A 23,117-nucleotide genomic window follows, 5' to 3' on the forward strand; every position below is an offset into this window, starting at 1 on the left:
CCCAATGTTTTGATGGTGAGAAGGTGGAGAGGAGGTCACATGGAGCTGCCAGACCTGAGCCACCATGCTCTGACCTAGCTGTCATCAAACAGCTTGAAATAAAGCAGTACCTGGAGTCCCACCTGGCTATTCTTCCTTTTACTGCTCCCTGATGGGTAGCATGGTCATGCCCTCCTACAGGTGAGAAAAAGGAGACTCACAAAGGTTGGATTTGTTGCTTGAGAGCATATAGCTCTCATACAGGGGATGAGGACAGGTACCTTGGTCTGCACAGGCTGCTATAACAAGACACCATAACTGGGTGGGTTAAACAATGGAGATTTATTTTCTCACAGTTCTGGAGACTGGGAAGTCCAAAGTGCCTGTCAATTAGATGCTGGTGAGGCCTCTCTTCCTGGCTTGCAGAAGGCCACCTTCTTGCTCTGTCCTTACATGGCAGAGAAAGAGAGAGCGAGCTCTCTGGTGTCTCTTATAAAGAAGGACACTCCTTCTATAGGATCAGGGCTCCATGCTTATGATCTCATTTAACCTTAATTACCTCCTTATAGGCCCTATCTCCAAGTACAAGGGTTAGAGCTTCGACATATAAATTTTAGTGGGGCACGGTTCAATCTATAGCAACAGGATTCAAATCCAGGTCAGGCTGATATTGCATGGCCTCTTCTACATCGTAGTGGAATGACTTGATGGTGTAGAATATGCCAGCATTGCTTTGAGTTTGCTTTGATTTTGCTTTGAAACAATTAGGCATATGTGGGGGGTGGGGTGGGGGGAGGGACAGAAGCCATTCCTTTCTAATTATGCTTGCATTAGGCTAATATTTAAATGAATGAGAATTCCACTGGGCACCACCAGATAGCCAGTTAGGGTAGAGATATGGAGAGTCTGAGGTCCAATGGGAACAGGATTACAAAGGAATTTGAAGGTTGGGGTTGTCCTTGCTAACGCAGGACAGATGGTTCCTAGGTCTATGCTTAGAGCACACAGTCAGTAAAGCTTGGATATTCCATTAGAGAAAGAAAGAGACCATCTGGAGATGGGTCTACACTGGCTTTGGCAGCCACATCGTAGTGTTGGCATCCTTGGGTGATCGGCTTTCCCTCCCTGGGGTCAACCACTTACACAACACACTGCATAAAGCATGGTGAACTTCAGGGTCAGCTAAGCCTGAATTCAAATCCCAGCTTGGCCACGATCAAGTCATGTGACGTTGGGCAAGTCACTTGAACACTCTGAGTCCTGGTGCTGTTCTATATGTCATCTTACTGGGATGCCATGGGGACTAAAGCAGAAAGTGGGGGCAACTTGGCAGTTGGCTAAACATTAGGTCACTCTGGATCTCAGGTTCTGATGTACCCTGCTCATCTCTTGATACGTGGACAACTCTGCCTCCTGGATTCTCATCCAGATACAGAAACCAAGGATTTAGATGGGGAAGAAATGAGTGAGAGAGCTTCACCCCAGAACTATCCAGCAGGTGAAATTATGACCTGTTGGCAAAAAACTCAGGTCCTTTCCTCTCTGCCCCTACTCCCCGTGATGAAAGAAGCATGCATTTAAATCCTGGCTCCAACCCCCACCAGTTGTGAGACACTGAGAAAATCCCTTTACTTCTCACAGCCTTGGTTTCTTCATACTGCGATGCAGTAACACTATCTACCTTCTGGGATTGTTGTGAGAATTACATGAGATAATGCATGGAAATCACTTGGCCTAGAATCCCATGCACAGTAAGTAGTCAAGAAATGTCAGCAAATATGATTAGCTACTGGAGTATGGCAGGTCTTAAAAGGCTTTCCCAGGCATCTACTTTGAGTGGCTACTATTGACCATGCTGGACAATGACTCAGGGTGGGAGCAAGGGAGAGAAAATACTTGAATGATAATAAGAATAATCCACAGAGTCCGTCTGTGTGCCTAATGATCAGACCTTAACCCTGTCGCTTGGATCCTATACTCAGTCAAATCTTTGCCCTCATCAATTTTTAAAAGGGTAGAAACGCTCCTCCCTTATCCCACTTTTAATACATGCGGTTCCTCCAGATTGCCCTTGAAAAGAATCTTCACCTGCAGTTAGATGTAAGGAACAGCCAAGGGAAGAATAATAGACTCTACAATAAAGACCACCCACATTGTAGACCACCCCGGGCTCACATCCAAATTCCCAGGATGCACTTGGAGCATCCCAGCATGGATACCATCCATACTCTTGGCCACCGGAGAAAAAGTCACATAAAAGACGGCTTTTTTTTTTCTTTTTTTTTTTTTTGCCAATAAGCAAAAATGCTCAAAGCACTGGGCAGGAAGATGCCAGGGTTGGAAACGTCCCATCCACAGACACATAGACAGCCGCTGCCAAGAGGAAGGAGAATTGTGAGATCTGGAGAGGGAGGGATTCGGAAGAAAATACATTGCAAAATTCATTGTGTGGTCAAGCTGGGATCTGGTGAGAATATCAAACTGGCAGAGGACAGAGACCACATTTATTTCTGTACTATTTAGCCTGGACTCTCTTTTCTTCTGGTAACAGTAGTATAATTCTCTCTAGTGGAAGTGTTTGTACCCCATGGCATCGATGTAAGGTTCATGAGGGCAGAGTTTTAATTTAACTTTAAATTAAAATCATATCAAATTGAAAATTTAGTTCCTCAGTCCCACAAGGCATGTTTCAAGCTCTCAATGGCCACCTGTGGCTAACGGCTACCATACAGGATGGTGCTTATAGAACATTTCCATCACCCCCAAAAGCTCCACTGGACAGTGCTGGTCTAGAGCATTGCCTAATATCTAGCAGAATCTCAATGAGCATTTATTTAATGAATGGATGAATGGCCAAGTGCTCTATTCTCTGCTAGCCAAAGAAGGGATACACGACTCAAGAGAGAACTATCACATTTTTCCCCAGGACTCTGAATTTTTTTTTTCAGTTGTGAAAGAAAGAGAGAGCAAACAAAATAGCAAGCAAATAAACAATACAACTAAAAGTTATTTAAGCCAAATGACGGCATCCCTTGGGTGAAGCAGTCACTTCAATTCTTGTCTTCCACCACATCCTTCCCAGAAGGTCCTAAGCCCACAGACCACTCTTGGCTTTCTGCAGAACCTTGGTTTTCATGAGATCTCCAAGAACTCTAGGCTCACTCTGTTTGTCCAGCAGATGGTCTAGGTCACTTCTGGCCTTAAGAAGTCTTAAAGAGCTGACCAGCCTAAAATACAGCTCAGGAGACCCAGGACAACTGGCAAGAGGGAAGCAAACTGCATTTCTGCAAAAGCAGGAGTGTGTGCTCCATCAACCTGAAAAATAACAGGGCTGAGGATATGTTTATTTTGTGACTAGAGGCAAACAAAACTGTTAACGGCATAATTACTGGCATGTTTTTCCAGTCTCCTTGTGAACAACAGTCCGAGCAGATACACCCTTTCAAACTCACACATTATCTGGGTGGAGGTTTTGTTGGATGGTTTCGAACCCAGGAACTTTGGGGTCTCAGGAAGCAGAGTGTGTGTCTCTGAACGTCCCAAAGAACAAAAGTGGTTTGGATGCTGAGAAAGCAGAATGCAGGGGAGATGGTCACACCCAAATATCTGAGTGTTGGGCCACCAAGTATGCTTTCCCACGAAGTACTGAGGCTAACATTTTCCAACACAGCATGTAGCTTCTATTTATTTTTCTAACTATGTGAAAGATGTCTCTCTCTCTCCCTGGACCAGTGGATTTCAATTCTCACTAGTACAATCACCCGCAGGGTGCTGGACACTTTAAAAATATATAGATTCTTGGCTGGGTGCAGTGGCTCACACCTGTAATCCTAGCACTTTGGGAGGCTGAGGTGCGCAGATCACTTGAGGTCATGAGTTTGAGGTCAGCTTAGACAACAAGGTGAAACCTTGTCTCTACTAAAAATACAAAAATCAGCCAGATGTGGTGGAGAGTGCCTGTAATCCCAGCTACTTGGGAGGCTGAAGCAGGAGAATCACTTGAACTGGGAGGTGGAAGTTGTAATGAGCTGAGATTGTACCACACTCCAGCCTGGGTGACAGAGTGAAGACTCTATCTCAAATATATATATACACAGAGAGAGAGAGAGAAATTGATTCTTGGCATCCACAAGGAATTTACATTCAGTTGATCTGGAACGGAACTCTAGATTTCTTTTTTATTTTTATTTTTTAAGACGGAATTTCACTCTTGCTGCCCAGGCTGGAGTGCAGTGGCGCGATCTCGGCTCACTGCAACCTCCATCTCCTGGGTTCAAGCGATTCTCCTGCTTCAGCCTCCCGAGTAGCTGGGATTACAGGCATGTGCCACCATACCCAGCTAATTTTGTATTTTTAGTAAAGACAGGGTTTCACCATGTTGGTCAGGCTGGTCTCAAACTCCTGACCTCAGGTGATCTGCCTGCCTTGGCCTCCCAAAGGGCTGGGATTACAGACGTGAGCCACCATGCCCGGCCGATTTCTTTCTTTTATTTTGAGCCTCCCAAGTATCTGGCGTTACAGGGGTGCACCACCACACCTGGTTAATTTTTTTTTTTTTTTTTTTTAGAAATGGGGGTCTTGCTTTGTTGCCCAAGCTGGTCTTGAACTCCTGGGATCAAGTGATCCTCCCACCTCGGCCTCTCAAAGTGCTGGGATAGGCATGAGCCACTGCGCCTGCTGAACTCTGAATTTCTGAGAATCACACAGAACCTTGATTTGACCCGGCTGAGAAGCACATAGTGAGATGCCAAGCTCCTTGTGGCAGGGATGGTGTCTTTCCTGCTCCCTGCGGAACACCCATAGCCTGACGCATGACGGGTGCTCAGGAAATGGCCTTGAGAAGCAGCTCTATCCTGTTTTAAGAGTCTGGCTCAGCCTGTCTTCTCCTGGGAGACCTTGGAGTCCCCGTCAGAGCACACCTGTGCTAATATTGCAGGTGTGAGGTGAAGAGGGTCTGACCTGGGTGGGGATGAAGGGCATCACAGATGGGGATGAACACGGAGAGGTGTCAGGGTTAGAACGAGAATACGCAAGGTGCAGATGGAGCAGCAAGGAAGGGGGCACACAGGCTTCCAGCTGCAGGTGCTCAGGAGGAGGGTGGTCCTATTCAGAGAAATGGGGGAACCAGAAGGGTGACTGATATAGGATAGGGAGACATTTTGGATTCTTCTAAAATGTAGAAGAATCAGGATCAGGCCAGGTGTGGTGGCTCATGCCTGTAATCCCAGGACTTTGGGAGGCTGAGGTGGGCAGATCACTTGAGGCCAGGAGTTCGAGACCAGCCTGGCCAACAAGGCAAAACCCTGTCTCTACTAAAAAGACAAAAAAATTAGCCGGGCATGGTGGCACGTGCCTGTAATCCCAGCTACTCGGGAGGCTGAAGCAGGAGATTCCCTTGAACCAGGGAGGCGGAGCTTGCAATGAGCCGAGATCACGCCACTGCACTCCAGCCTGGGTGACAGAGCAAGACTCAGTTTCAAAAAAAAAAAAAAAAAAATTAGCCAGATGTGGTGGTGCACACCTGTAATCCTCGCTACTTGGGAGGCTGAGGGATGAGAATCACTTGAACCTGGGAGGCAAAGGTTAGAGTGAGCCAAGATCTCACCACTGTACTCTAGCCTGGGTGACAGAGCCAAACCCTGTCTCAAAAAAAAAAAAAGAAAGAAAGATTAAAAAGGTCAATTTTATTTTAAGTGTATTTTATCACTTTTCTTTTCTTTCTTCTTATTTTCTTTTTGGGATGGAGTTTTGGTCTTGTTGCCCAGGCTGGAGTACAATGGCGTGATCTCAGTCCACTGTAACCTCCGCCTCCCAGGTTCAAGCAATTCTCACTTATTTTATCATTCTCACCATATTTTATCACTTTAAAAAAAAAAAGAACAAAAGACAAAGAGGGGTCTCCACCCATATTCTTTCTCACATTCACTCAACCCACATTCTTCCTCTAATCCTCTGGCTGCGCCCCTCTTGGCTTATGATTGGCTTTTTTCTGACCCGCTTTCCTAAGATCCTTGCCTCTCACGCTTGCTTCTCTGTTCTCTGCTCCAGCTCCTGTTGAAATCCTCTGAGTCTCCTGAACGAGGCTGTTTTGCACAGGTGTGGGGTCCTGGTCCCCAAACAGAAGGTGGTTGCCTGGCTCTGTGTGACTAAAAGACTTCATGGCTGCTTGGGTTCAGGAAGCTCCTTAAGTCTTCCTTCTAAGACACCTGCTTCTGCCTGGAGGTTTGGAGAATAGGGGGCTCTGTGGATGTGGCTCTGGGGTCAGTGGAAGCAACTGCTTGTGATCTGGCCTCCCCACTCCCATTTGGGCCCCACTCCCAACTATTCTCCCACGGCAGCCGGTACGATCTCTCAATGTGGCAAATATTGTCACTCTCCCCTAAAACCTCACCGCTCACAGACTGAGGCTTTAATGACCCAACAGGACATCTCAAGTGCCCACATGGGCTTGCCTCGACCTACCTCATTTGTAAGAAGGCAAACCCTCGCCTCTTATGTTTCACCCATAGTTGCCTTCTTTCAGATCCTCAGATATGCCAGGGTCCCAAGCTACCCCCTCTTCCTGGGATGCCTGCTTGGAACCTCCTCACACTTCTCCTACACTCCTACCCAGCATCTACATCTCAGTTCACAGGCTGCCTCCTCAGGGAAGCCATCCGGGCCCTCAGTCCATGTGAGATTCCTTTGCAAAGTGCTCATAGATCCTTCATTCCTTTTTTTCACAATGCTTGCCTGACTTTGTCATATGTGCATTCCTGTGATCTCTGTGATTAATGTCTGTCTCCTTCCTCTATTAATAACCATGGCTATCACATGGATAACCCTCACTGTGTGCTAAGCACTTCACATATATGGACTCACTTAGCCCTCAAAGCAACCCTATGGGGTGGTGCCATTATTATGCCCATTTTACAGATGAAGTAACTGAAGCACAGGGACTGCTGTGTGCAACTTCACACAGCTAGTAAATAAAGAAGCTGCGATTTGGACCCAGGTGGACTGGCTCCAGCCTGTACCCTTGACCACTACGATGAGGGCAGGGCTGGATATGTTTTTCCTCACCTTTGAGTACTTGCTGCTTAGCACAGTGTCCAACACATAGTAGGTGCTCAATATTTTTTTGGGTGAATGGGTAAAGTCAGAAGGAGCTCTGTCTCCTGAACTCATCTGTGGGAGTAGAGAAGTATCTTCACTGGGCTGACCTAAGCACTTTCCTCCTCAAAGCACCCCAAGATTGTCATCAGAAGGGGCTTGGTGTTGAGAGAAGGAAGAAGGGAAAAAGGGAAGCTTGGACCTCACACTCTACTCCTCCACATTTCCATCTTCAACCTGAATCTTCCCTGGACAATGAGAATCACTGAAGTTTCTTTCCCGTTCAGCTGAGTTCCAGGGGCTAGCATGGGTAGAGAAGATCCGGTGTGAATGGGAAAGGCCATCAGGCCAATATGCTCAGATCTACAACCCCCCATGGCCAAATAGTCACCAGGGCTTGCTTAACAAGAGTCCTCCAGCACCACTGCTGGGCAGAGTCCCATATGATGGAGCTGCATCTTCTTAAACCAGATGAGGTCCTCAATTCAGGGCATACAGTGCAGATACAACATGGCCAGGAGACAGGGGCTTTGGGAAGCTTCAGAATGCTGAGTATATTGACTGATAATTGGATAAACAGACTGTGGTACAAGTATATCAACATGATAGAATATCAGCCATCAAAAGGAATGAAGTACTGCCACATGCTACGATGCAGATGAACCTCAACAATATTAAGCTAAGTGAAATAAGCAGGTCACCAAATGTCATATACTATGTAACTGCATTCATATAAAATGTCCAGAATAGGCTGGGCATAGTGGCTTACACCTGTAATCTCGGCACTTTGGGAGGCTGAGGTGGGTAGATCACATGAGGTCAGGAGTCCGAGACCAGACTGACCAACATGGTGAAACCCCATCTCTACTAAAAATACAAAATTAGCCAGGTGTGGTGGTGCATGCCTGTAATTACAGCTACTTGGGAGGCAGAGCCAGGAGAATCTCTTGAACTTGGGAGGCAGAGGTTGCAGTGAGCCAAGATCGTGCCATTGCACTCCAGCCTGGGCAACAAGAGGGGAGGCTCCATCTCAAAATAAATAAATAAAAATGTCAAGAAGAGGCAAATCAAGTCCATAGATACAGAAAGGAGATTAGTGGTTGCCAGAGACTGGGGAAAGGTTTCTGGGAAGTGACTGCTTAATGGGTACAGGGTTTTCTTTTGGGATGATGAAAATGTTTAGGATTAGAGAGGGTACAGTTGCCTGACACTGTGAATGTACCGAACGCCATTCAACAATTCAAAGTGGTTAATTTTATGTTATATAAATTTCACCTCAGTCTCTTTTTATTATTATACTTTAAGTTTTCAGGTACATGTGCACAACATGCAGGTTTGTTACATATGTATACATGTGCCATGTTGGTGTGCTGCATCCATTAACTTGTCATTTACATTAGGTATATCTCCTAATGCTATCCCTCCCCCCTCCCCCCACCCCACAACAGTCCCCGGTGTGTGATGTTCCCCACCCTGTGTCCAAGTGTTCTCATTGTTCAGTTCCCACCAATGAGTGAGAACATGTGGTGTTCGGTTTTTTGTCCTTGTGATAGTTTGCCGAGGATGATGGTTTCCACCTTCATCCATGTCCCTACAAAGGACATGAACTCATCCTTTTTTATGGCTGCATAGTATTCCATGGTGTATATGTGCCACATTTTCTTAATCCAGTCTATCATCGATGGACATTTGGGTTGGTTCCAAGTCTTTGCTCTTGTGAACAGTGCCACAATAAATATACATGTGCATGTGTCTTTAAAGCAGCATGATTTATAATCCTTTAGGTATACACCCAGTAATGGGATGGTTAATTTTATGTTATATAAATTTCACCTCAGTTTCAAAAAAAAGGATCATGATTCTACAGTTTACTGGCTGTAGCCTTGGGGTCAAGTTTCTTAACATCTCTGTGCCTCAGTTTCTTCATCTGAAAAATGGGGATATCAAGAGTGCATACTTCAGAGTTGTTGTCAAAACGATGTAAACAAGCTTGTCCAACCCTGCCTTATTTGGTTGTTCTGTTTTGTTTTTTTGTTTTAGGCTTTTAGCAGCCTGAAGCCATGGTTTTTAGTTTCTGTCTCTAGTGATAAGCAGAAAAGAGGGATGAGGAAGGGGCTTTACTGGCCCAACCAAGAAAAGAAACTGAGGAGCCATAACTGTATTCTCTCCCTCAGACATCCCTGAATTGTAAAGCACTTAGAATAATGCTAGGAATGTACGAAGTGCTACATATACATTTGCTGTGGTTGCTGTGTGGTCTTAACTACAGGAATTCTTTGCCCTATTCAGGTTCCACTTTAGCAGACTAAAGGGATGTGATCTGTACGCAGATGCAGTGACTGTACATGGATGCTTGGACTTCCATACTGCTCATCTTCATTTCAAATCCCAGAGTGACTGGGATCTGTCCTGAACATTATCAAGGGCTTGACTTCCCTGCAAAGCTTCCTCTGCTCTGTGTTAATACTAATTTCTCTAAACTTACTTACCAAGTAGCAGTTGTGTTTTGGGGGATGGGATTAAGAAGAAATATGTGGTAAAGGGCCCTGAAGAGGGCCCAGCACACAGTAGGTGTGCAGTAAGTGTCTGCTCTGTTAGTCTGGGGGTTAGTCTTGCTCAATTGGTCCCATATAAACTCTGGTCTTCGGGAGACTGTAGAGAAGCCCTGGCCACCTGTTCCTGTCTTTACCAGCTGGTGTTTCCTACTGAGGCGCCATGGAGCAGCTCTCTCATGTTCTCAGCCTGCGGCTCTGGTAGTATCTCAAGACAGACATTTGGATCTGCAGTTAATGTAACTTACATGTCCATGTGGTGGGCCCTGATAGTTTGGACTTTGTTGATGTGGATACCCAAGAGGCAGAAGTAGCAGGAAAATGTCAACATGGTTTCCCCTGCCTGGTTTCTGTATACATACACTGCCCCACATGTGCAAACATGTGTGTACACACCACAGACTGAATGTGAACCCCGGGAGGGGCCAAGGACACACTCAACCCTCCTCTCTTTACATCTGATTTGCCCCAAGACACTGGACTTAGGAAAAGACACAGTGTGAGGCGTGAGGTCTCTCTCTCTCTCTCTTTTTTTTTTTTTTTTTTTAGATGGAGTTTGACTCCTGCTGCCCGGGCTGGAGTGCAATGTCATGATCTCAGCTCTCTACCACCTCTGCCTCCGGGGTTCAAGTGATTCTCCTGTCTCAGCCTCCCAAGTAGCTGGGATTACAGGCGCCCACCACCACACCCAGCTACTTTTTGTATTTTTAGTAGAGATGGGGTTTTACCATATCGGCCAGGCTGGTCTCAAACTCCTGACCTCAGGTGATCCACCCACCTTGGCCTCCCAAAGTGCTGGTGGCATTACAGGCATGAGCCACCACACCCAGCCAAGGTCTCTTACTACAAGTCCAAACCAAGAAACAGGGCAAAGTGCTATTGGCTTCATCTCTTCCCGCAGCCAATCTAAAGTAGGCCAGGTATAATTCCTTGCCTCGGTAAATAGAACATACGAATAAAACCATCATACCTTTTGAGGATTCAAGACCTAGCAGGGCCTCAGAGTTTGAAAGTATCCATTTTCCACTTTCATCCACGTGCTGGGTACACAACCAGCTCCAACCGGAGCCTACGTGGACCAGGAAGTCATGTCAACAGCAGAGCAGGAGCACCTAGAGTCTCTAAACACTCTCAGCTTGCATATGCCAAGTTCAGGAATATTCTTCATGTCCGCAAGTGAATTGGATCTATTCTGTTTTTCTTGAAACAGTCTCACGTCTATCTTTGCTTTTCCCACCATTTTTTTTTTTTTTTTTTTTTTTTGAGACACAGTCTCAGTCTGTCACCCAGGCTGGAGCGCAGTGGTACGATCTCGGCTCATTGCAGCCTCTGCCTCCCGAGTTCAAGTGATTCTCATGCCTCAGCCTCATGAGTAGCTGGGGTTACAGGTGTGCACAACCATGCCTGGCTAATTTTTGTATTTTTAGTAGAGTCGGGGTTTCATCATGTTGGCCAGGCTGGTCTCGAACCCCTAACCTCAAGTGATCCGCCTGCCTTGGCCTCCCAAAGTCCTGGGATTACAGTTGTGTGCCACTGTGCTTGGCCCACTTTTCCCTCTTTTGACAGAGATGTGAGTTCAAGAAATACTTTGCTACTCTTTTAACTATCAAAGAGAAAAGGGAAAGTAACTCAAGTCCCACAGTTACTTATAGCCATGGAGTAATTTGGGATTTATCAACCACTTTCTGTCATTAGACGCTGTGGTAGGTCCTTATCATGCAAGATTTCATTGAAACTTCCTAAGAACCCTCTGAAATAGGCACTAATATTGTGTTTATTTTAAGGTGGAGAATTTGAGATGCAGAAAGTTGAAGCAACTTGTGCCGATCCACATGCCCAGTTGGTGGTGGGGCAGAATCTGAAACCAGGATGTCTGCGTCCAGGGCCTAAACAAGGCTAGTGACCAGTAAAGACCAGTGCATTTTTAATATCTAAGAGAGGAAGAATCTGCTCGCCCCCCCACCCCCTACAGTGAGAGTTGTGCAGGGGACACAGGGAGGTGACGTCAAATCACAGAGCAGCTCACAGTGGCCACGTCGGGCTGGCTGGACCCTTAAGTATCCCCCAAGTTTTCAGTGCCTCTTAGAAGTGCCTGACTTGGGCACTACCGCCCCTTTGAGAAGACTCCTAAGTTTGCTCATTCTTTCTGGGATGGGAGAAGTAGTGGTTTTGGAAGCTACAGATGGGGCGGCAGATGGAAACTGAAAACCTATCAGCATTGCCCAGGATGAAACCATTCATCTGCAAAATTCATATGTTTTTGTGTAGGGCAACTTCATGAAAACAACAGCAAGAGGAACCAGCAGTGCTTCATGCATAAAGTGCCTCTGGCTATGAGGCTGGCAAAGAAGAGTGGGCAAAGGAATTCGTGGGAGGCACCATGGAAATGAGATCAGTGAAGTAGAGGAAGATGATGAGAAAGGCCAAGAGACACAGAGTGACCTGGGGCACTAAAGCAAAAAAGCCACAAATAAGACAACTCTCTTCTCTGAACCCCAAAATAGGTTGCACGCATGGCCTGAGAAAGGATTTCTGGGCCTCTCAGAGATACAAGATGAGACCTTGGATGTAGCTTACGTATAAATGGCTGACATTCATGGAGCACCTTCCAAGTGTCCAGCAGGCTGCTAGGTTCTATTATTATATCCTGATTTCACAGAAATTGGATTTACTTGCCCGCGGTCACGCTGCTAGCTAAGTGGCAGAACTCGGATTCCAGCCCTAAGCAGTTTGACAAGAGTGCAGGCACTCACCCTCCCGGGTGCTGAGCAGAGCTGGACTCTTTAGGGGAAGTGGCCATGCAAAGCAAGCCAACAGTGGCCTCTAGGGGGCAGCAATGCGCATGCCTACCTGGCCTCAAGTGGTCTTGGGCTTAATGCGGGCCCCCAACCTAGGCTGGCATGACCTCTGAGGCCTCCACTGGGAATCCAGAGAAGGAAGAATGTGGGAACTTTGAGCATAGCCCCTAAGACTCAGGAACAGACAACGGGGGTCCTCCCAGGACCATCCTGGACATCCCTGCTGCAGGCAGTCCAGCCACTACTCCACCCCGCCACAAGCTCATGGGGTAGGACTGTTTCCTTCTGTGCTTTCAAGGTGGCCTGGGGCCATCCTGCCAGTCCAGTTCTGCTGATTTCCCTAAGAGGCCGACTAAAAGCCAGAAGGAATACCAACTTTGCAACCAGACAAAACTGGTTCTAATCCCCACTCTGCCATGCATTCATCACATGACATTGGGCCTCAGTTTGCCCCTCTGTAAAACAGGTTTGTTGTAAGGGTTGAAACAAGTGTCTGCCACACTAGCTGCTATGCTCAGCATTTTGGGACATTTCCAAACTCAGTCCCTTCATGGAAGATGGAGAGGGAATGTTCTAACCCCTCCTTGCCATGTACTTGTCTAAACTCACTTCTCCTCATTCTTTTATTATACTCTATCCATTGTTTAAATTTCTCAAACACAACAAGTTTGTTTCTGTACTACATTGTGCCCAGGCTGTTCCCTCTATAAGAAACGGTGATTCTTAAGTGGAGGCAATTTTAGCTCCCAGAGGTCACGAGTCAATGTCTGGAGACATCTGTGGTTGGCAAAAGTGGGCAGGGTGTGTTCCTGGCATCTAGTGGGTAGAGGCCAGAGATGCTGCTACGCATCCTGCAATGCACAGGATGGCACCCACAGCAAAGAATTATCCATCCCCAAACATCGGCAGTGCCACTGCTAGGAACCCCAGTATAGACGGATCTCTTTCTTATTTCCCTCCCAATGGATCCCTTCTTGTCTTCTAGGTCTCGGTTCAAAGCTGAATATTCAGAGGCCTTTCTGATCTCCTGATTATGGCCCTCGAGTTTTTCTCCACACCCACATCTTTTTTTGTTTGTTTGTTTGTTTTTTGTTTTTTGAGATGGAGTCTTGCTGTGTCGCCAGGCTGGAGTACAGTGGCGCGATATCGGCTCACTATAACCTCCACCTCCCGGGTTCAAGTGATTCTCCTGCCTCAGCCTCCCAAGTAGGGGGGATTACAGGCACACACCACCATGCCCGGCTCATTTTTGTATTTTTAGTAGAGATGGGGTTTCACCATCTTGGCCAGGCTGGTCTTGAACTCCTGACCTTGTGATCCACCTGCCTTGGCCTCTCAAAGTGCTGGGATTACAGGCGTGAGCCACTGCACCCGGCCCACATCTTCCTTACTTTATGGCTTGTTCACACCTTGCATGATGTGTCTTTGGCATGATCATCTAACTCCACCTTCTCAGCTAGGATACACATTCCATGAGCAGGGGAGAAGTACAGGAAGCTGCATCGCTTTTGTTCACAAAATGCACTACTTAGAATGTAGCACGGTAGTTGCTCAGTAAATGTTTGTTGAACAAATGAACAAAATTGTGGTAAGTAAAACTCTACCAGCAATGTTCTATAACCATTCCCGTTTATCCCTCTGTCTTATGGACAAAAGAAAACAGTTGTCTTTCTAGTGCCTGTCATTTTTCTCAGGTTCCGTTCAAACTGACCAGAGATTGTGCCTCCCCAGTACCTTCTGCAGTCTAGGGTCTCCCAGCAGATTGTGGGATGCCCCCAAGCCTAGGAATGAAGAAGACCCCCAGTGACCAAGCTGTGAAGAAGAAAGCAGCCGCTTCTAGCTTTAAAGAGAGGTCTTCCTTCCATGCTTGTACCTTGTTTGGGTTCTGATTCAAAACTCAAACTCTTGGGAATATGTGACCTAGATATTTGATGCCATTAAAACATGCCTGCTAATATTTTAGGTATAAGCATCATTGTGATGCTGTCTTAAAAAAGAGATCTTATCTTTTCTAGATATATACTGAAATATTTATAGATACAATTCTGTGATATCTTATATTTCTTTCAAAATAACCCACTGTTGGGGGAAGAGGATGAAAGTCCAGATACAAGAACAATGGCCATGAATTAACCTGGGTGACATCCACGTGGGAGTTCATTACACTATTCTCTTGGTACTCTTGTGCATGTTTGAAAGTTGCCTTAATAAAAGTTTTATTTTTTTAGGACCCCTTCATCTAGGTCTCCTGGGAATGCTGAACACTATGGCCTCATGCCATCAGAGGGAGGAAGATCCCCCTCTTCACCCCCATCCACTTTCCTTTTCACCCTTGTCAGCGAATCCAGATGGAAAATACAGTCAAAGGAAAAAGCTGCCCTCTCAAGAGAAAATAACAGCCTGGCACGATGGCTCACACCTATAATCCCAGCACTTTGGGAGGCCAAGGCAGGCGGATCACCTGGGGCCAGGAGTTTGAGACCAACATGGTGAAACACCATCTCTATGCTACTTCAGAGGTTGAGGTAGGAGAATCACTTGAACCTGGTGGGTGGAGGCTGCAGTGAGCTAAGATCACACCACTGCACTCCAGCCTGGGTGACAGAGCGAGACTCTGTCTCCAAAATATATATATATATATATATATATATATATATATACCGTTCAGAATATCATTCAAAGTATCATGCCAGTGGCTTCCCTCTTGCTTAGACTAACAGCCAAATTCTAGGATCACCACGATCTGGCCTCAAATTACTCTCTGACTTTATCTCTCTTGTTATGCTACCCCTCACTTACTCTGTTACAGCTCCACTGAACCCTGCTGTTCCTCGCACAGGCCAGGCATGGACCCACCTCTGGGCTCAGCCCCTGCCTTTGCCCCTGCCTGGACCACTTTCTCTGTAGGCGTGACTCTCTTTTTGATCTTCTTCTGTTCTTATCCGTGAAAACCTTCCAGGCCACCGTTGGTAAAATTACAACTGTCCCCTACTTTTGCCCTTTACTTTATTTTTCTAAGATATCATGTAACTTATTTTGTTGTTTGTCTCCCTACTTGAATGGAAGCTTGTGATGGTTACTATTGAGTGTCAACTTGATTGGACTGAAGGATGCAAAGTACTGTTTCTGGCCATGTCTGTGAGGGTGTTGCCAAAGGAGATTAACATTTGAGTCAGTGGACTGGGAAAGGCAGACCCACTCTCAATCTGGGTGGGCATAATCTAATCAGCTGCCAGCATGGCCAGAATAAAAGCAGGCAGAACGTGGAAGGAATACGCTGGCTGAGTCTCCCATGCTGGATGCTTCCTGCCTTTGAACATCAGACTCCAAGTTCTTCAGCTTTGGGATCTTTGGGCCTTTGACCACAGACTGAAGACTGCACTGTGGGCTTCCCTACTTTTGAGGTTTTGAGAATCAGACTGGCTTCCTTGCTCCTCAGCTTGCAGATGGCCTATCGTGAGACCTCGCCTTGTGATTGTGTGAGTCAATACTCCTTAATAAACTCCTCTTTATATATACATCTATCCTGTTAGTTCTGTCCCTCTAGAGAACCCTAATATAAAGCTCCACGTGGGTTGGAGTTTCCGTCTGTTTAGTGCACTGGTATATCAGCTAATAGAGCTGGGAAAACCACGTGCTCAGTCTGTATCTGTTGAATGCATGAATGAATGAGTGAATGAATCAATGATTCTCAGGTCCAATCAGAATCCTATCCTGAGCGATCCTGTGGAGACTATGCATCAGTCTCCTTCTGCCTCGTGAGTTCCCAGCCATGACCAGCCAGAGCAGGACGTCAGACAAGACTGGCTTGGGGCCCTTGGCTGCCTTACCTGATGGGGTAGTCGGCCGCACTCAGGTTGATGAAGAAGTCCCAGGGCCAGTCGGTCATCTCCAGGAGGTCCCGCATGCTCTGCAGGTAGGTGGACAGGAGGCTGGCTCCTCCCCAGATGGTGGCCATTCTCCAGGGGGTGACGCGGACGTTGCTGTACTGCCTGGAGACCTGGAGCACTTGCCGATGCAGGTAATTAGAGCGCTTTTCCCAGGAGAGAAAGGGTGATGACAGTCAGTGGCCTAGAAAATACCCAGGCATGCCCCTCACCCCTGTCCCCTCTCTGTGTCTTCCCTCCTGGTTGGGCACTTCTGAGCACACTGGCCTTTGCCAAGTAAATGATCCTGGACTGGAGTGTCTTTCTGTACTGCAATTCAAACTTGTATTATTTTTTACATTTCAAATTAGCTATTTGAAATGCAGATTCACTGGCCGCACTTCTGAGCTAATGGTTCACTAGGCTTGGGCTGGTGGTGCCTGGGACTTCACATTTTTTTAATTTTATCTTATTTTATTTTATTTTGAGATGGAGTCTTGCTTTATTTATTTACTTAGACAGAATCTCGCTCTGTCACCTGGGCTAGAGCAAAGTGGTGCCATCTCAGCTCACTGCAACCTCCACCACCCAAGTTCAAGCAATTCTCCTGCCTCAGCTTCCCAAGTAGCTGGGATTACAAGTATGCACCACCACACCCAGCTAAGTCTTGTTATTTTTAGTAGAGATGGGGCTTCACCATGTTGGACAGGCTGGTCTGGAACTCCTGACCTCAGGTGATCCGCCCACCTTAGTCTCCCAAAGTGCTGGGATTACAGGCATGAGCCACTGCACCTGGCCAACTTTGCATTCTTATACATGACAGCTGCATGGGGTCTGAGGAAGACAAGCTGGGAAATATGGCTCCATCTAAACCCATGTATATTTTGGAGGCAGAATTTTTGTTTTCTGTCCCCACTCCTACTCATTGCTCCTCCATTATCCTCTCACAGGTCTGCTAGAAGCCGACGTTTTGGACAAGACTTCCCCCTTTGCCTTCTTGACTAAAGGCATAATTGTGTCATCAATAGAAACCTCAGGGACAAGGTAGCTCGGGAGTCAGCAGAGCTGATGCAGGTTTTTGTTAATAAAGTTTTATTGGTACACAGCCATGCTCATTTGTTGACATGTTCTCCTTGGCTGCTTTAGCACAAGGGCAGTGCTGAGTAGCTGTGACAGAGAGTATGTGCCCTGCAACACCTAAAATATGTACTATCTTGCCTTCCATAGAAAAAGTGTATGCACTCCTGGGATAGTGATATGGTTTGGCTGTGTCCCCACCCAAATCTAATCTTGAATTGTAGCTCCCATAATTCCCATGTGTTATGGGAGGGATCCAGTGGGAGATAACTGAATCACGGGGGTGGTTTCTGCCATACTGTTCTCGTGGTAGTGAATAAGTCTCATGCGATCTGATGGTTTCACACCGGGAAACTTCTTTTGCTTGGCTCTCATTTTTCTCTCTTGCTGCTGCCATGTAAGACGTGCCTTTTGCCTTCCACCATGATCGTGAGGCTTCCCCAGCCACTTAGAACTGTGAGTCCATTAAACGTCTTTCTTTATAAATTACTCAGTCTCAGGTATGTCTTTATTAGCAGCATGAAAATGGACTAATAAAGGTAAGCTATTCCCACAAAGTATGTGAGAGGCAGGCAGAGGGCACTGGGTAGAGGGGAGAGGTAAGAAACAGCATCTATGGGCCGGGCACGGTGGCTCACACCTGTAATCCCAGCACTTTGGGAGGCTGAGGCGGGCAGATCATGAGGTCAAGAGATCGAGACCATCCTGGCCAACATGGTGAAACCTTGTCTCTACTAAAAATACAAAAATTAGCCGGGTGTGGTGGCATGCACCTGTAGTCCCAGCTACTTGGGAGGCTGAGGCAGGAAAATTGCTTGAACCCAGGAGGCAGAGGTTGCAGTGAGCGGAGATCATGCCACTGCACGCCAGCCTGGTGACTGAGCGACATTCCATCAAAAAAAAAGAAAAAAAACCCCCCAAAAACAGCATTTATCATTTATGGACAAAATTGTAAGTCACAGCTGGAAACTTTGAAACCAACACACACATAGAGACAGCACTCTAGGGCCACACGCTCTGTGGAGAGGCAGCTGGTCAGCTTCCAAGCCTTTTCTGAAAGCAGGCAGCCTGGACTAGCAATGCAGAAGGAGGGTATCAGGGAGGGACGGACAGACCCTGAAGGAAGCCCAGCAAGGGGTGATCGCAGAGGCCTCTCACCTTGTCCACGTGGATGTAGTAGAAGTGGTCTTTGTGGTAGATGGCCTTGAACATGCGCTGCAACTGCCGAGAGGCACGGCCGTGGACCACCAGGACAAAGGCGATTCTGACCGGGTTGGCTGGCATGTACTCCACGGAGTCCTCGTCCCACTGCACGTTCTTGTTGGCTTTACCTGGGGAAAACCCAAGAGAACAGAGAGGAGAAAGTGAGGCTCTGCCATCCTTTGCAGGGGTGGGAAGTTTCTCTGGTGCTTCTTTTGGGGACTATTTTAGGGGCACAGTCATCAAATTGGGCCTTAAAACATAATTCAATGCCACAAAGCACATCTTAGATTCTCACACTGTCAGGCACAAAAGGGGTTAGGGGACCCTGGGGTTGTTACGACATAGTTTCCATTCTGAGGAGCTTAAAAATGCTGGAAGAGACACATGGACACATATTAAGCTACTGAACAAGGCAGGAGGAGGTGAGAGCTATAAGAGATGTATCTCTGAATGACAGAGGAAGAAGCAGTTAATTTCGAGTTAGTGAACGTAAGATACATGTGTTGTTTTTGCCTGTCCAGAATTCCTTCTCCCTTCTTCTAATAGCATCCAATATATTGTTTGTTTTAACGGTGGTAAGAACAGATAGCATGAAATCTCCCCTCTTAATAAATGTTTAAGTGTACACTACAGTACTGCTGCCTATTAATACAATGTTGTACAGCAGGATCTTTAAATTTACTTGTCTTGCATGACTGAAACTTCATCATCCAATACCTTTTGTGGCATCATCCTCCTCTCCTCTATTCTCAGTCCATATGGGTGGGGAAGACCTAACTTCATCATCAATTTCAGGGGTGGACCTACAGCTTAGGCCTGGCCAATGGGAACGCTGATTCTCCATAGCCACAGTATTGTTTAGAGATGAACATATGACACAACCAAGTTAATTAACCAATAAGACAGAATGCTAGACTTTTGTTAGAACTACTACATAAGAGAGGTTATCTTTTTTTTTTTTTTTGAGACGGAGTCTTGCTCTGTTGCCCAGGCTGCAGTGCAGTGGTGCGATCTTGGCTCATTGCAAACTCCACCTCTCAGGTTCAAGTGATTTTCCTGCCTGAGCCTCCTGAGTAGCTGAGATTACAGGCACGCAACACCATGCCTAGCTAATTTTTGTGTTTTTAGTAGAGATGGGGTTTCATCATGTTGGCCAGGCTGGTCTCGGAACTCCTGACCTCAGGTGATCTGCCCACCTTGGCCTCCCAAAGTGCTGGGATTACAGACGTGAGCCACCGTGCCCAGTGAGAGGTTCTTTTTCTGTTACACAGGAGACTAGAAGATTCTATGAGCCGTTTTGTTCCCACATGGAGAGAGGTTGCCCGAGAAGAAAACTAATGTGGAGTACATTGCCAAGGGGGGATGAGGGTCCAGGTGCTTGTGGCCTGCCTTGAGCTCCTGCATCAGTAAGGCTACAGATCACCCACTGTCATCTATCATGTGCTTTTAAATCCAAATCCTATACCACATCCACTTGGATAAATAATCCCAGACATATTTTATTGCGAAAATCAGCCCCAAAGACTCCTCTCTTTCTTTCTCTTGCTTCAGATAAAAACACAGCTTCCTAGTTTAGTTTATTACAATCCCAACTAGAAATCTCCTAGCTTTCCTCAGCCTGATTTCACTTGGGTCCAACCCAATTTCTTAAGGGTTCTGGGTTTATGGGACCCAGGACATTGTCAGGGTAGTAGCTGCAAGTGTCCCAGCATCTAAACCGGGAGAACTGAGATGGAGACTGTGGGGCTGGGGGATTAGGACATCGGGAGTCTAAGCTGTCATCAGAAGGCTGAATGGTTGCTGAATGAATGAGGCTTTTTCTACGTAGTTCCAGGAGACAGGACAAGATTGACACAGATAATGTCCAAATCACACTACACAGCCTCTATGGCTGGTGTGATCTAACTACTCAGATCTCTCTGCCCTCGATTGGTGGGTCTCACATTCCATCTTGTCCCCTGGCCTTCTTTCTCTTCCTCAAACAAGCTCATTTCTGCCTTAGGACCTTCTCCCTGGCTTCTTGTGATCTGGAACACCCTCTCCCCAGATCTCTGCATGGCTGCATCTTCTTGTCATTAGTTCACAGTCCAAAAAGGGGACTCACCACCACCTCTTTTACTCTCTTTCACCTCACCCGCACCTCTTTTACTCTCTTTCACCTCATCCGATTTCAACTTTCTGCATAGCATGTAACACTGTCTGCAATTGTTTATCTGTTTACTTGCTTATTATCTGAACACACCACTAGAACATTAGCTCCAAGAGATGAGGGGCTATTTTGGCCTTGTTTACCACAGAATCTGCAACACTTGAACAGTATCTGACACATATCTGGTTCTCGGTCAAACAAAAGTTACAGGAAGGCACATTTGGGATCAGTAAAATAACAATACGTTTTATTGAGCATTGACCAGCCCTTGACATTCATTAGATAATTTAATCCTCGTAATGATCCTACAAAGTAATGCTATTATCCCCGCTTTCCAAATGAGGAAACCACAGCTTAGAAGAGGCCAAGGGATTGGCTCAAGGTCACACTGCTTTAATTAGTTAAGCTGAGATTCAAACACAGGTCTGATTCCAAAGATCATGCCCTGAACCACTAATACACACCACATGATCATACCTAGAGTTTGGAAGGAAAAGTTTGTAACAATTGCTTTTAGTTGCTTGTTGCTAACCAAATACTTTGTAAGTTAGTTATCGCAGGCAGGTAGGCATGCATTTAAGGACTAACATAGGTATTCCAGTATTTCTATATTAGATGAGATTCTGATTCTAGGTGACTAATAAGGCTGTATCTTTTCATCCATCCATCTATCCCTCCACCCATCCACCCATTAATTTATTCATCAATCGAAATCCAACCACTCATCCATTCATCCATCCACCATTGCACCCATTCATCCATTTATTTGTCCATCCAAATCCAACCACTAATCTGTCCATCCATCTACCCACCCATTCATCCATCCCTCCACCCATCCACCCATTCATCCATTTATTCATCCATCCAAATCCAACCACTTATCTGTCCATCCATCCACCCACTCATCCATCCCTCCACCCATCCACCCATTCGTTCATGCATTTATTCATCCATCCAAGTCCATTCATCCATTGCTCCACCCATTCATCCATACATCCATTTATTCATCCATCCAAATCTAACTACTCATCTGTCCACTCATCCATATCTAACCATTCATCCATCCAAGCATACAGCAAACCCTCCAACTATGCATCCAGCAAAGCCTCCAAGAGCTTATCATCCCAAACACCATCCATCCACTTAAGGTGTATGGGGCCTTTGAGATTAACCCTTGCTTTTCCCTGTAGCCATGAACATCTTTTGCCATAGTTTTTGAATGAGCAAATTAATGAATGTGTTCTGAAGAAGAGTGGCTGCTCTGATCCAGAGGAGCTGGTGTTTCTTAAGTGCCTCCTATGCATCCATTGTTATTTGACCCTGGGAAGAATGCATTATCATCCTCTGAGGCTCAGAGAGGTCAGCACATTTCCCAGGTCACACAGTGAGTGAGGACAGAGGTGGGAGGGGAAGCTGAGTGTTGCCGAGTCCAAAGCCAGCCCTGATATTTCCACTTGCTCTCTGCAGAAGTGGAGATTTGGGATATAGAGGATAGGTGTAAGGACTCTATGCTGGTCTTTAAAAAGGGCTTGGATGTTGATGCTGAGGTCTTTTACAACTTCTCTTTAGGGTTTTAAAAGGCAGAACAGATTTACAGACAGACACAGACATGGATGCTTTTCTTTTGGAGAAAGGGAGGAGTCCTGTGAAATCAAAGACAAATCACTCCAGCAAGAGAGCTCCCTTGGCTTAAATATAAAGTCATCTTTGGGTCAGACAGTTAGTCTGGGGAGCTGCAAAGAGAATGGGGAACAAAAAACCCAGAGCTCTTCTGAGTACAGCTATTCTGGGGAAGGGGTGGGTGGGAAGGAACAAAAATATCTAAAGAAGGAGACATGCAGAGAAGGAGAAATAGAGATGGGGATGGGGGGCAGAGGGGGAAGACAGCGAGTCAGGAGAAAGATCAACCATTTACTGAGTGCCTACTATGTGTTAAGCAATTTCTGTGAAAGATTTTATTCATTTCTATCAAAACTGCTATGAAAACAGAGCTATTATCTTTCTATTGTAGACACAAGGAAGCTGAGGCTTGGAGAGGTCCCAGTTATAAAGTAGCTGAGCTGAGAATGGAGTGAGTCTGTGATCCCAGAGCCCTGTCATGGTCACCATGCTCAATCAAACTGTCCTCATTTCAAAAAGAGGAAAATCTGTCCCTAGAGGAAATGTGTCAGCTTTCAGCTACAGGACAGATATAACAATGACATGTGGTCAGAGCTATGTGGGTCTTTATGAACACGGAACTCTTTGAAAGACCAAAACCCAAACAGTGCCCAGCTCCAAAAAAAAAAAAAAAAAAAAAAAAAAAAAAAAAAAAGAATTTAACAATGTAATCAGATTCCCATGGCACAAAACAGAAAATAAGTGGAAAAATCAGAGTGATTAGAGGCAGCAGGAGAAGCTG

General features: G+C 46.1%; 1 protein-coding gene across 1 annotated transcript in view; it reads right to left on the bottom strand.

Annotated features, from left to right (window-relative positions):
* XYLT1 (xylosyltransferase 1) overlaps positions 1-23,117 on the bottom strand; it is a 369,232-nt gene that overhangs the window by 80,058 nt on the left and 266,057 nt on the right. The window contains exons 4-5 of the mRNA XM_034939970.3: positions 18,523-18,695; positions 16,252-16,454 (exon numbers count right to left, since the gene is read on the bottom strand). Of these exons, the coding sequence (XP_034795861.3) occupies positions 16,252-16,454; positions 18,523-18,695 (376 nt within the window). The remainder of the gene's footprint in view (positions 1-16,251; positions 16,455-18,522; positions 18,696-23,117) is intronic.

The sequence above is a fragment of the Pan paniscus genome, chromosome 18, assembly GCF_029289425.2.
Source record: "Pan paniscus chromosome 18, NHGRI_mPanPan1-v2.0_pri, whole genome shotgun sequence".
Taxonomy (NCBI): domain Eukaryota; kingdom Metazoa; phylum Chordata; class Mammalia; order Primates; family Hominidae; genus Pan; species Pan paniscus.